The sequence below is a fragment of the Lycorma delicatula genome, chromosome 2, assembly GCF_047948215.1.
Source record: "Lycorma delicatula isolate Av1 chromosome 2, ASM4794821v1, whole genome shotgun sequence".
NCBI lineage: Eukaryota > Metazoa > Arthropoda > Insecta > Hemiptera > Fulgoridae > Lycorma > Lycorma delicatula.
Window position 1 is genome coordinate 58,512,526 of NC_134456.1, and position 14,465 is coordinate 58,526,990.

The following is a 14,465-nucleotide window of genomic DNA, read 5'->3' on the forward strand; positions in this document are numbered from 1 at the left end:
CAGTTAGGTGCTGAAGAATAATGAATACCAAATTTTTCTGTACTTTCCTTCTGAAAAGCTATTAGAATTTCGGTTGATCACCTGAATGAAAATGAATGTCTTAAAATAATGACTGACCAAAAAATTTAAACACGTGAAATCTTCAAGTTTTAATTAGTTAAATAACACTAGTTAATTTTTAAAAAATGAGCCATAAAAAATGTATTATTTTTAACGTCGATTATTTGTTAAATTTTATTTAATTATTTATTTGTGTTTGGTAATTAAACACAGTCAAAGATTTTATTGAAATTAATTAGTTAACAGCAACAATGTAACCAGTAAGGTCACTTATAAAAGCGTTATATTATAAAACAATGTGTAAGGAACACATAGGAGTAGTATTAAAAATAAAATTATTATATTAAATAATTAAATTTAATTATCTTCTAAAAGCGCAACGATAAGTTATAATAATTTAAAAAGGGCAGAGCCATTTTATAAACTATTTTAAAGCGAACTGTTTAAAAGCTTTGATTAAAAGTAATAAAGGTGAATAAATTAACGATAACAAAGAACGAACAGCTTCTACGTAGACAAAATCATAAAAATTAAAAGTAAAAAATTAGAGGTTGACAACCTTCTATTAAAAAATATTTCCACACTCGTAAGTATTCAAGTAATAAATAAATATGATTGAAACTCACATAATAACACAGAGAAAAATTATTTGTGAATGAATTTATAAAAATATCTTAGACACCTGTTAACATTTTTAATTAAAACAGAGAATTTCATTTAAATTAAAATGTTATATAAAGTAAATTATATTCCTTTAAAATTAAATTTTAAATTCCTTATTATTAATATTATTATTATTGCATAAATTTCAAAACCTAGAAAACAGGAATGAGTGCAAATTTGTAATTTGAGGTGCTTGTTTTTAAAACATCCATTTTCATCTTCCCAAGTTTCAGATTAAAAGTCATACAATTAAATATGATTTTCATATCACACAATGTATGATTTTAAAATTGCCGACTTCCTTGGCGGAGTGATAGCGTCACTCAGATTTTGTCAAAAAAGTCCCGGGTCGAATCCTAGTCAGGCATCTTTCACAAGCTACAAAATTTCAGTTTCATATTCCTCCTAGGCACAAGCGTTGAAATTTCATATTATAGTGACTGGAACATTTGTTATTTGTTGTTTAAGTCCTTAAAACAAAATTAATTGGATTATATAATTTTATAAGCAAAAAAATATTCAAATTTTATTATGGTGTTTTGAAGGAAATAAGAATTGCATTAAAAAAAAAAAAAAACAATCGGTACGCCAACCAATTACTCTCAACTAGATTGTACTGATTCAATTGATAATCACTTATGATCTCAGAATATAAATTTTATTAAAAGTTTATTTTTTTTAATTTTTACATATTTATTTTATAATTTAAATAGTTTAAAATAAAATAAAAAAAATAACTTTTCTACCGAAGTAAATGTGAAATGAAATCAACATTTATTGCAAGTGTTATCTATATGTGCGGTCTTTTCTTTTTAATACGGAGAAAAAAGCCATTAAGACCACTGACTCTTTTCTTTTATGTGAATTATTGCTATGTTTGGGATAGCTCATTTTTAAATAACTTCGACGGATTGAAAACTAGAAATTTTTATTTACTGAATGTACTTAAATATGAAAAGAAAATAAATAATGCTTTTGTTCTTATAGATTACTCTAGCGTATAAACTCTTTCTTGAAATTTATTAAAATAAGTATTATAAATTGAATCCATTCTCTTATTTTCAATAATATATAATATTATTCTTCAGATTTATTGTTAGTTATTTATTTTCAAACTACTAAACTCGTTATTAGTAACCAATACTGAATATTTAAAATAACTGTAAAGTACTTGTTTTGAATCAACAAAATTAAAAAGATAATAAATAAAAAACAGTTATACCTTATATAACATTGAACTATTTTTCAAATAGAAAGAATAAACTAATTATTGATTAATGTGATTAAAGAAAGCGTATGACTTAGAAGCTGAGAGTATTAATATTAATAAAGCAGGGACTAATTGTATCGCGAACGGTAAGTGTAGCTTTTTTATATCTCATTTTATTATTCATTAACGATACTCTCACTCTTCATATTTTTTTAAGCGACAATTTTTATCTAAATACAGAACATTAAATTTTAGAATATATTTATCCTAAAATATCTCATATACTATGTGTATTTAAATTCAAAGATCATATTAATACTTTTTCGGTTTAATGTAAGAAAGAAGTCTGAACTTTGTTATATAATAGTTTTCTGTACGCTTCGAAAATCTTAAATCTTCTAATTTGAATTTAAAAAACAAACGGCGAATGCCTAATAAATTAAAAAATAAGAGTATATTTATAATAAATAATATTTTCGTTTAGTAAATTTTCAAAAACAATTATTTGAAAATAAATCAATTCATTAAATTGTTAATAGAGAAAATACCTGCTGTATCTTATTTATAATCTAATAAAATTTGATCGATTTTTAAAATATCTGATCAGTTGATTAATATAAGAGACCGGTTGTTTGGAGTTAAATCTTGAGTATAACTTCTTATATCCCATACATTCAGATGGGTTTAAGAAGAGATCTGTACGTCAACAATTATTTTAAATTAACGAGCAACTTGTGAATAGATGAAGATATAGATTTTTTCGTGCTTACGTATAAGAAAGATGCTTGATATATTGTGATTAAAGTAAAAAAAAACAATAAAATATCTTAATGTGTTTTGAGAAGAAACAGTAGTTGCAGATTACAATTGTATTTTATTTTTATTATAAATTTTTTTTATAGGTAGGAATGTAGTTTAAAGTCGAGGAAGATCTTTAAAGCGGTGGACACTACAATAGGGTAAGATTATGTGTATAGTGGCTTTTAAAAATAATAATGCTGTACTATAAATCTATTGACTTAGGATTCTGATTAATTTTTTTTTTTTAGGATGAAGATACCAACGCCCGGCTTGTTTCCCACAGGGGATTATAAAAGGGACGGCCTTGCATTGTTTACAAAACTTATTAGAACCAAGAATGTTGAGGGAATGCAAGGAGATTTACCACCTCGGCTAGACTCATCAAAACCTGATAAGAAACTAAAACTAAAGGTAAATATGAAATAACTCCAACTAATTAATTATATTTTAACTTAAAAATTATGGATGATTTATCTGATACTGAATGTTTTATTCACAAGTGTAAAATCTCAAGCATACAGTATTTTTTTATTATAAAAGGTGACTTTCTGGATCTAATATTTCAAAAAAATGTATCAGATTAAATATTTATATATCGATTCATTTTTTTAATTCTTTCAGTTTTATCATGAAATAATAGTATTACTCAAAGGTGTTAGTAATGTAATTAAAATTTGTTGCTTGCGAACATTTTTTGTGAAGATGTATTTTTAGGTGGACAGTAAATAAATGAAAAGATTTAACGTTATGAAAATATTCGATAATAAAAAAATTAATTAGCAAAAAGTATATAAATGAAAATAATTACTTCATTGATTCTAGAGAATCTATTAAAAATCAACAATCCTTAAAAACGTCTACAAATACTGTATAAAAAATTAAAATGTTACATAATAAAATCAATTTATTTACGTTAATGACACAATATAAAATTAAAATATGTTATTGATATAATAAGTAATTTGAAATTGTACTGTCTCACTACAATATACAAACTGAACTTCCATTTACACTTAAACAATTCGATTTGTTCAGTCAAAAACCGACCAGTTCTGAGATATTTATTTGCAATTTAGATTAATCAGAAAGTACTTTTAGTTAAACATGAACCCGAGTCTTCCGCCATTACGTTAAAATTTTAGAAACAGCTGATTGATGGTTATTTTATCATAAAATCCAATGGATACAACGTAATATAATCGTGGGTTTAGGAACAGTTGATATCAGACTTTGTGTACAATGAAAATCTCCTCATGCAAAAAGGGACTCGGCGAATGCAGATGCACAAACTGAATATATTCAAATATACAAATGACACATTACAATAACATAAAGGTGCATTATTAATAATATATGAAATATATACTCGTATTATGTAAATTGATAATCGTTCTGATACGCAAAAATAATGAATTTGCAAACATATTATTATACACCAAAAAAATTATTATATACAATTCTCTTTTTCATAATTATGTCACAAAATCTATTTATTTTTTTTTTAAATAAATACATTATAAAATTGTTTTTTAATAAATATGAGTATAGTATATGTGTTTGTTTATTTGTCCACGGTAATATCAACAATCCTGTATCGGTATGTAAAGGTTCTACACTGTTTTAAAGTTTACTTCTTCACGAGTATTATAAGCTATATTAATCATAATATACCCTCCTAATTTTGCCCCTTTTGGTATATCTACATAGTAATATGATTTATCATACATAAATAAAAGATAAAATTCGATTACGAGATTATTACACATCAACCAAACTATGAAATATGTTCTTGCGGTGCGATAGCGTATCGTTATCAAGGGAGAAAGATTTCAAACTCACGTAACAACTTCGATCGATGTGATTCTCATTTTCTACTTTTTGAAAGTTAATCGTAAATATGACTTAACATATTCTATATTTTTTATCATGTGGGAGCGTATTTCCTCATCTAATAACTTTAAAACGATCCCTCCTGAGTATAATAATACGCAGGAGGTAATAAAGTATTTGGTTATACTTTTTTGAATGGTAATAATATATTAGTGTGTTTACTGCATATGAGTTGACAGATATGACTACTATTTACAGACTATCGTCTCGTAGAAAATATGAATATCGTCTTGTTGAAAGCGTTATATCTGCTAATATTCGTAGGAAGCCTAAAACAGCACACATAAAATTGTGCAAGGTAGATTATCCACTATGTTATAGTCATTTTTCAAAGTACAAACTAGTAGATGTAGAACTTTTTTTTTAAGTTTTTTGTTTAAGATACGAAAACATTTTATATTAAAAATTAAAATTGTAATTCAATTTTTGCGTTAGATCTTTCTTAATGTCTAACGAATTTAATTATTTTTCTGAATATAACATTTCTAGTATGCCAAAATGTAAGTTCTTTTTTCAATAAAATAAAAATTTATTTTATTTTATAAAACTATGTTGAGAACAAATAACGTGGAACAGTTATGTTGTACGACATAATTTTGAATTATATGTATATTTAAAAAGTATAAATTTGTACAAAGCGGCCCGTACAGTTCACGGAAAGTACGTATCTTTTCTGTACAGTTCCTTGTTTAATGAAAAAGTATATTATTGCATTAAAACGTTATTTCATTTTTAAGGGAAGGTTGGCATCCCTGCTAAATTCTCACTGTGTTTGTTACTCGTTAGCTCAGATTGGCATCTCTGCCAAATTCTCACATTTTTGTTATTCTTATTAAATTAATTTTTCTAATGCTCTATTGTTAGTCAGTCTACTGCCAACCATGAGAGACTCAACATGTATTTAACATTCATGCATAATTAATTAATTAAAACAATGTTACATATATGAAGTATAAGTTTGAATATTATAATAAACAAAATTTGGAATATAATCTAAACAACAACTTTTATTTATTTCACTGAACCAGAGAATAATTTAAATCCAACCGAGATATTAAACCAAGGGCGCAAACAATTCGACATTTTTGTTCCTCCGGCCGCTGATATAATCCACGACCTCAGATATAATTTGAAAATTTTGAAAAATCATAATCTGCAGTTTTGTAGAATCATCATTTGGTCTTCCAGAACCGTGGATGTAATCTAAAATCATCTAAACAAATTAATTCAAATAAAATATTTAAACAAACTCAACTACAACTCATTAGTATACTTGTATTTAGAGGTAATGTGTTAGAGTGGCAGCACTATTTTAATATGTTTATTGATTTTAATAGAGATGATTTAACTAATATTCAACAATTACACTATCTACATTCTTTTTGAAGGCCTTAGCTATCATTAAAGATCTGCTAATAGCTAATGAAAATTATATTATTGCTCTAGAATTATTAAAGATACGATTTGTCAACAAATATATAATTGCATTTCATAATGTTGAGCGGATTTTAAGATCAGATTCTGTGAAAAGAAATTCCGTAGATACTTTATCCAAATTTATTAATGAAATCTCCTAAAATGTGAATTCGCGTGAAGCAATGCAACTTCCTATAAACAAGTATGAATTTATTGTCGTCCAATTTCTAACATCAAAATTGGATTACAATACTTTATGGAAGGAAAAGTTATCAAATGAAAGATTTCCCACCTTCAAAGATTTCATCGAATTTCGTAATTTGAGACGACAACTTGTCGAAAATTTTAATGCATTCACTTCAAACACGTAAGTGAAATCAGAAAACAAAACAAAAGGAGAGCGTTATAACAATACAACCAAAGCTTTTAACAAACGCTTTACCTTTAATTATAACAAGCAATTTAAAGAAAATAATGTTAGTTATCTATGCAATATTTAAGTCTAAGCAATATTTATTTTGTAATTCAAACCATCGTTTACAGCAATATAAAGAATTTTTAAATGTGTCCATCAATGAACGCAGAGACTTTTTGAGGCATAATAATTGTTAAAGTATTTGTTTAATAAAGGTCATTCTATTAATGAGTGTTATTCAAAAAATTTATGCACGATTTGCACTAAAAAACAATACACTCATTCACATGGATAAAGTTAATGGTTCTAATTTAGATAGCAATAAGCCTGAAAGTAATACCTATTGTTCATTTAATAATCAGTCAATCGAAAGTACACTTTTACACTTAGGTTAGACTCTCGATATAACAACTTTTTATTCAAAGTGCAATGTGCTGTTTCAACTGATATATCAGACAACAAACATTCCATCAATCATATTTGACATTTCTAATCTTAATCTTCCTCGTAATATATTTCTAGCAGATCCCAAGTTCAACATAGCAAATAACATTGACATACTGATTGGAGCTCAATTTTATTTGAGTTTTATCTTTCCTGGGAAATTCCTGATTTCCTATTATTCAGGAAACTAAATTTGAATATACACTTAGTGGTCGTCTTCCTAATAACATTAAGGGCAACAATACTATTTCATCTTTTCTTGCTCGTAACACTCATAAAAGTCTCTCAACTATACTCGAGAATTTCTGGAAAATTGAAGAAATTAATACTGATGATTCAATTGAAACCTTTACATGTGAAAAACATTTTCAATCCAACACTATTCGAAATAATCAAGGCAAATTTGTCATGTCGTTACCACGCTAAGATAATGACAAACAACTAGGTGATTCCTTTGTTAACGCTAAAAAGTCGAATCAAGAATTGAATTAGTTAGAACAGTTAAATGTAATTAATAATATAAATAAAAATGTATCTAGAGAATTACACATTCACTTCAAGAAAATTAATGTTAATAATTTGGTGAAAACGATTGTTAGTGAAATTAATCCGAAGAAATTGCGTAAAGAAATTTTTTTTATCTAGTAAAAATGAAAATGAAGTCAATTGTTTAAAAAGTAATGAGAATAACAATAGTATTAATATGAAATTGTATCAACAAATATTTTTTCTCCTGATGTTAATTCAGTAAAAAGGATTGGTAGTAACAGTAAATTAAACGAATGAAAATTCAAAATCTATCGCGTAGTAGTGATAAAAACAGAAATGTTGATATTTCATTCAGTACAAATAGTAATGATAATAGCAATATAAAATAGAATAAAATGTATTTTAGTAACATTGATTTAACTGGAAATAGAGGTTATAGCAATGCAATAAAATCAAAATTAAATTCGTCACATCTTGTCACAGTAGAAGCGATACAGATTCTGATTCGGATACGGATACAAGTAAATCTACCGAAACTAGCTAAAGTAATTCAGATACAAATTTAGATACTATGAGGACATACAAAAAGAAAAATGATTATGTTAGACACAAAGAATATGAACGTGATAAAAAACAAAAAGAAGATAAAAAAATACAAGTGTATGCATTGTAAGAAATATTTGATAATAGAAATGGATTAGGCCAGCACATTGCAGTATGTGGTGCTAGATTCATCCATCGTTGTAAATTCTGTACAAAGAAATTTCTTTTTGGAAACAATGACGTAACCATTACTGTTCTAAGAGAAGCTCTATGAACCATTTTATTTATAAATTTAAAAATCCTAGTTCAAAAATGATTACACTTACAATACCTTCAGTCAAAAATATATTTGTAATTGTTGTAATAAGACATTCAAAATTAGACATGAGTTAGATATGCATATTAGTAAGCATAATAAATCAATAAAATATACTTGTGATATATGTAAAAATTTATGTGATTCAGTGCCTGAATACAATAAGCATAAATTATGGCACAAATTGGATTATAAATGGTATTTCTTCTATCACAGTACATTCTATAAATGTACAATATGCTTTCGATATAATGCAAAAATCCAGGTACAACAGCCTGATCAGTTACCATCTTCCAGAGTTATTCCTGTCCGATCATTCTCTACATACGGAGTAGACTACGGCGGTCCAATTGTGATTCGTCATGGTGGGCAGAGATCTAAGAACTTAAGTAAATCTTATGTAGCATTTTTCATATGTCTCACTACTAAAGATATTCATTTAGAATTAGTTTCTGATCTGACTTCACAGTCGTTTATAGCAGTATTTAAAAGATTTATATCACGTACGGGTATAAAGTATTTTCTGATAACGGTTCAAATTTCCGTTCCGCCAAAAATGTACTTTATAATTTGTATCAACTTTTAAATTCTGAAAACTAAAATCAGACATTCAAGCATTTTCAAATACACAAGGTATAACCTGGTCATTTATTCCTTCCTCTTCACCCCATTTTGGTGGTTTATGGGAAAGCGCAATCAAAAGCGTTAAATTTCACATGCTTCGTGTAATTGGACAAACGATCCTTAATTTTGAGGAATTATACAGTTTTAACAAAAATGGAAGACCTGTGCATAAATTATCCTACTACCAATCCCAAATGAGTGTTTTAAATAATATTTTTAAGTAATATTGTTTTATTGATTTAATTATTTTGATACTATGTACTTGTAATTTCATTTGATTTATATTATTATAATGCGGTTGTTAACGTTCTCATAAACATTGTATTAACATTTGTAATGTAATTTACATATTTGTATTAATTTATTTATGATATCACTTCTATATTGTACATTATATGATTATATATTGATTTATCTATAAAAATGCAATAAGACACCAGTAAAAATATAATAATTTATTGATCTTGAGGAATAAAATTCCCTAGATTTATTTATATCTTAATCTGATTTTTTTAAATTTATGTGAATGTAATTTCAAACTGTTATATATTGCAATATGAATAATTATTATTATCTGAAATACTATTTACAAGTTTTTTTTCACACTACACCCAGGGCCGAATCCACAACAAAGCAAAGCACAGCCCAGGGAAATGTCTACTCAAACGGGCCTTTCCGTCCACCGGTCATAAGTCTAGTCCGACAGGTCAGCCTGTCGGGTCAGTCTCTAACTCCTAGGAGGGGATATCCAAGCTCCACTATGTCGTACTTGAACCCCATCCCAGAAGCCGGGACTCGCCAATGCCTCTTGTGAGAGCACCCTGTGTAGGGCACTCACACCGGGTGTCGGTCTTTTTCGCTAAGGGATGAAGGAGTCCCAGTGCCTCATCACTGCCGCCCATCCGTGTACAGACGAACGGCAGCTCCGCAGGAGGCTGTCCCTCAAACCGTCGCCACCCCATCGTCCCTGGCTTTGGGCTGGAGTATCCGTGTCACAAAGTCAGTTACCGCACGAAACCTCTCAGTCCCTGATAACATACAGCCTGTGATTGTTTCAACTGTAAGGGGTCCAGTCACCAACTCACAGCAGCTTACGTACGAAGTAGAGAGTGCTAAGGTTCAAATCCTAGTAAAGACTTTAATACGGATTTGAATGTTAGATCGTGGATATCGATGTTCTTTAGTGGTTGGGTTTCAATTAACCGCACTTCTCAGCAATGGTCAACCTGAAACTTACAAAACCACACTTCATTTACATTCATACATATCATCCTCTGAAGTAATACGTTACGGTGGTTGGGAGGCTAAACAAATAAAAAGAGTTTATATTTATTATGAGATTTTTTTTTTGTTTTATCCCCAACCTCCCACGAATGGACCTGCAATCAAGCGTCACGCGGTCCTGGGAGGTGCCTCGTCGCTAACCACTCAGAACCCTCCGACGCGCCCGGCTATGTCGTCCACGCCAGAGCAACCCAAGCGGCCGGGACTTGGTCTTCTACGGCTCCCTCAAATGTGTTTATTATGAGTTTTTAATTACTTTATCATACATATGTAGATTACTATTAATATTATACCACAAATGAATGTAAATATCGTACAATTTAATTATACTCATGTACGTAACTTATTTGTAATTTCTAATCATGTCTGTCATAATTTTATTTCCATTGTTAAACTAAAAAAAAAAATCATCATATGATTTTTGGTGGGTAGTTATGTTAAGACGCGTTTGAATACAGATTTAAATGAATTATTTAATTGTTAAAGGAAGGTTGGCATTACTGCAAAATTTTCACTTTTTTTTTACTCATTAATTTAAATTGACATCCTTTCCAAATCACATGTTTTTTGTTACTCTATTAAATTAATTTTTCTAATGCTTTATAGTTAGTTAATTTAGTGCCAAGCATGAGAGACTCAACATGTATTTAACATTCATGTATAATTAATTAATTTATAACAATATTACATATATGAAGAATAAGCTTGAATATTATAATAAAAATGGAATATAATCTAAACAAGAACTTTTATTTATTTCAATGAACCAGCGAATAATAAAGTATTTAGAATAATTTAAACACAACCGAGGTATTAAACCAAGGAGGCAAATTATTCGACAAGAATGACAATGTGTTGTCAAGCTTTTCATTTATTTGTAATAGAATACATTGTTGTAGAAGGTTGGATATTTGAATTTACATACAAAAGTGTGAGCGTGATTGGTATTGGAATTATTAAACAAAATTAGTTTTAATTTCAGAACGCTTGTAAACAGAACTTTCTTAAAAAATTTTACGATATGAAATTAATATTTTGATTTATTTTTATTGAAAAACTAACTTATAGTAAATTATGTTTTTAAATAATATTTACAAAAATAATTGCTTACTAAAAGGATCTTTGCGAAAAATTCGGTGAAAAAAATCAGTCGGTGTTTTTCTGTTCAGTAGTTTTTTTGTTTATTCGTTACTAAGCATCTTAATTTTATACGAATTGTATGTAGAGTGATAATAAACGAAAATTGTGTTGTAATTTTAAATAAAATTTTATAAGGTTCTGTTAAAGGTTTGCACATTTTGATATGAGCAATTACCAAAAATTCTTTAAATTGGCATCCATGCTTGTACAGAATTGACGAGAATCCTTCAAAATTCTACTTATTTTTTGTCAAATCGGTAACAAGTTTGGTTGTATAATATATTAACGATACTGCAGATCACTTATGTTTCTCATCAAAAGTATTCATGATAATTAGTATTTCAACCTAACCTTAAACAAATTCACGATTTTTAATGAAAATTATCTTTCCTTTTAGTACTGTATTAATTGAAAAAAAAAATGAAAATAGAAAACAAATAATTTTTCTTAAATATTCAATTTTTCTTTAAAAAAGATGTCTAGTACTGACTTCATACGTTTGATGAATGTCAAACTGTAAACCTACAAAACGTCATAAACAAATGGTTCTAGGTGCTGATTTTACGTTAGACTAAATCACTTAAAAAATGGCATAACTATTCTCACGAATAATAAGCATTTCATTCTAACTTTTTTAGGAAACGTAGAAGTAAAAAATTGGTCTTATTCTCTGAGCCAAATGTAATGTTGCATATCAGCATGTTATATCCAATGGAAGCTTAAATTACATTTTAATTTTTTTTGTTGAAAATATTGAAAAATATAGGAATAAAATTTTTGCAAAATTTCGTTACAAATGATACATTTACTGTATTTATCACAAATTTCAGATTTAATATTACACAATGATATCATTAACGTCAAAGAAAGCAACTGTCTTGTACCTCTTCCATCTCCTTTATAGTTTATATACTACGTCAAGCATAATAAAAATTGTATTATTAGATTTAACAGTGTGAAACAAGGAAGGTTATTGATAGAAAAAGGAAAGAACTTATAATTTTACTTCAGAAAGTGTCTAATTTTCCTTGATAGGCTAACCAGAATAAACCAACAAAAGCGTGCAAAAAAAAATTAAGTAAAATTATGTGAAAGTATAAAGTGATAAGGTCATGAAGTGACAACCATAAAAGAATAGACACAAATGATAAACTAGTAGTCAAAAATTTTCATTCGAAAAATTGAATAAAGAAAATGGATATGTAGGTGCATTATTTAAATAAAAAAATAAAAATAAAATGTACAGAGAGAGAACAGCTGTTATTCGTAACAAAAAAAGTAGAATAATTCTTTAAAATTAAATTAAAAGGCAAAATATTTGTGAAAAATTAAAATCTATTAGTGTAAATCAAACAATAAATAAATAAAAAATTAATATAGTAGAGACCGAGAGAGGAATGTTTTTCTCTAAAGGCTACCACAAAAAAAAGAAAAGAAATGTAAAATCATAATAAAATCTAGGTGGTAAAAGTGTTTAGAAATTTAAATATTTTATAACAGTAACATGTTACTTAGAATACCGCTAATTTTAAATGTATATTTAAATTTGTACAGCAATTCTGTATTACTTACTTAGCCATGGAAAATTTTACAAACCGTCGTATGACAGTTATGTAACAGGAGGAGCCATCACCAGACAAAATGGGAAAACCATGTACATATTCTAAGCACAGCTATCAAAGGACAATTTCTTCATGTCAGCTGTCTCGTACAGAAAATTTCTGTAGAAAAGGTTAGGACAGATAATGCAAAGCAACAAGTAGTACCCCTTTCTGCCGTGAAACAATGTATTATATCCACTTCCTCTATTAAATAGGGGTTTCATATATATATTTTGTTTTAGTTTTTGATAGATTGCATAAAACTCAGTGTAGAGTAAATCAAGCTCAATTGTGGTTGGTTGTTGGCATAGCCTTTTATTTTTTATTTTTTGTATTTAAATAATCAAAAACGCAACATTAACCTGAATAATTAAGAGTAGATTTGCTCAAATATTCAAAATTAATATAAAAAATTCATTCTAAGGAAAATATCCGCAGTATTAAAATTTAACTGAAATGACATATAACTGATTTAATTTTTTGTTTTTTTTTTCTAATCTGTTGTTGAAATTGGAAGAAGCGTTCTAAAACTTAAGAGGCCAAATATAACTGGCGATATCCAGTTATATCCAAATATAATTCTATTTAATTTTATTTATTTTATTAAAAGTATTACTTTATGAACCGTAATTTTATTTAAGTTAAAGATAAATAACTTCCATAATACAATTTTTTATTTACGGATAATAATGAGAACTTTTTAATGTCGTGTAAGAATGCATTCAATAATCTTCAAATCAAGAAAAGAAATGGGAAAAGAAATGGGGAAAGCTAGCAATGTAATTGACTCTCAGGCATCTGTGCTCAACATTTTGCCTTCTACACCGTTTATAAAATCAATTAGCCTCTATTTTTTGTATTACGATTGACTTCTTCCAACAGTAGTGGTAAACAACTGACAGAGAACTTAATTGAAATCATATAAATTATGAATTATTCATATTACTATTTTTTTTTTTTTTAACTGAGTTAAATTAATTCATAGCAAACACCGCAGAGAACTCGATCTAAAATCTTTGTTAAAAGTTGTGTTAAAATGTACTGTTAAGGTGAAAAATAAAGGCAGAAATCAAAAATAAACTCATGAAGTTGAAATTAAAACGCTTTTTTATCGTTATATATTGTACTTATTTCTCATTTAGACTATAGAGCATTAAACTCTCAATTACAATAAAGTTTCGAAAGATAATAAATGCAATTATTACACATTTGAAATTAACTTGAATGATACAAAATATTTTAAAACGTTTTAGTTTATATTATTTTAAAATATGAGAGAAATTATTAATCCTTTTTAATTAACTGGTACAAAAGATCGTATTACATGTGGGGTTTCTGTCTGCTGTGTATACTTTAGGACATTTATTTACCTAAGGCAAAATACCTGATTGATTTCAAATATGGGAAGATATTCTAGCGAATAAATTACACAAAAAATAATTAACTCAATTAAATATATTAAACAGCAAGCCAGTTCGCTGCAATATCATAGATGTATACACCTAGTTGAAAATCTTGTTATTAAATGGTGTAACACTATCCAGTATCAACAAATATAAAATTTTAGGC

At 27.5% G+C, this 14,465-nt stretch overlaps 1 protein-coding gene across 1 annotated transcript in view; it reads left to right on the top strand.

Moving 5' to 3' along the window:
• Positions 1 to 2,983: 2,983 nt before the first annotated feature.
• LOC142319881 (solute carrier family 7 member 14) overlaps positions 2,984 to 14,465 on the top strand; it is a 103,163-nt gene continuing 91,681 nt past the window's right edge. Inside the window, exon 1 of the mRNA XM_075357554.1 lies at positions 2,984 to 3,145. Within this exon, the coding sequence (XP_075213669.1) occupies positions 2,984 to 3,145 (162 nt within the window). The remainder of the gene's footprint in view (positions 3,146 to 14,465) is intronic.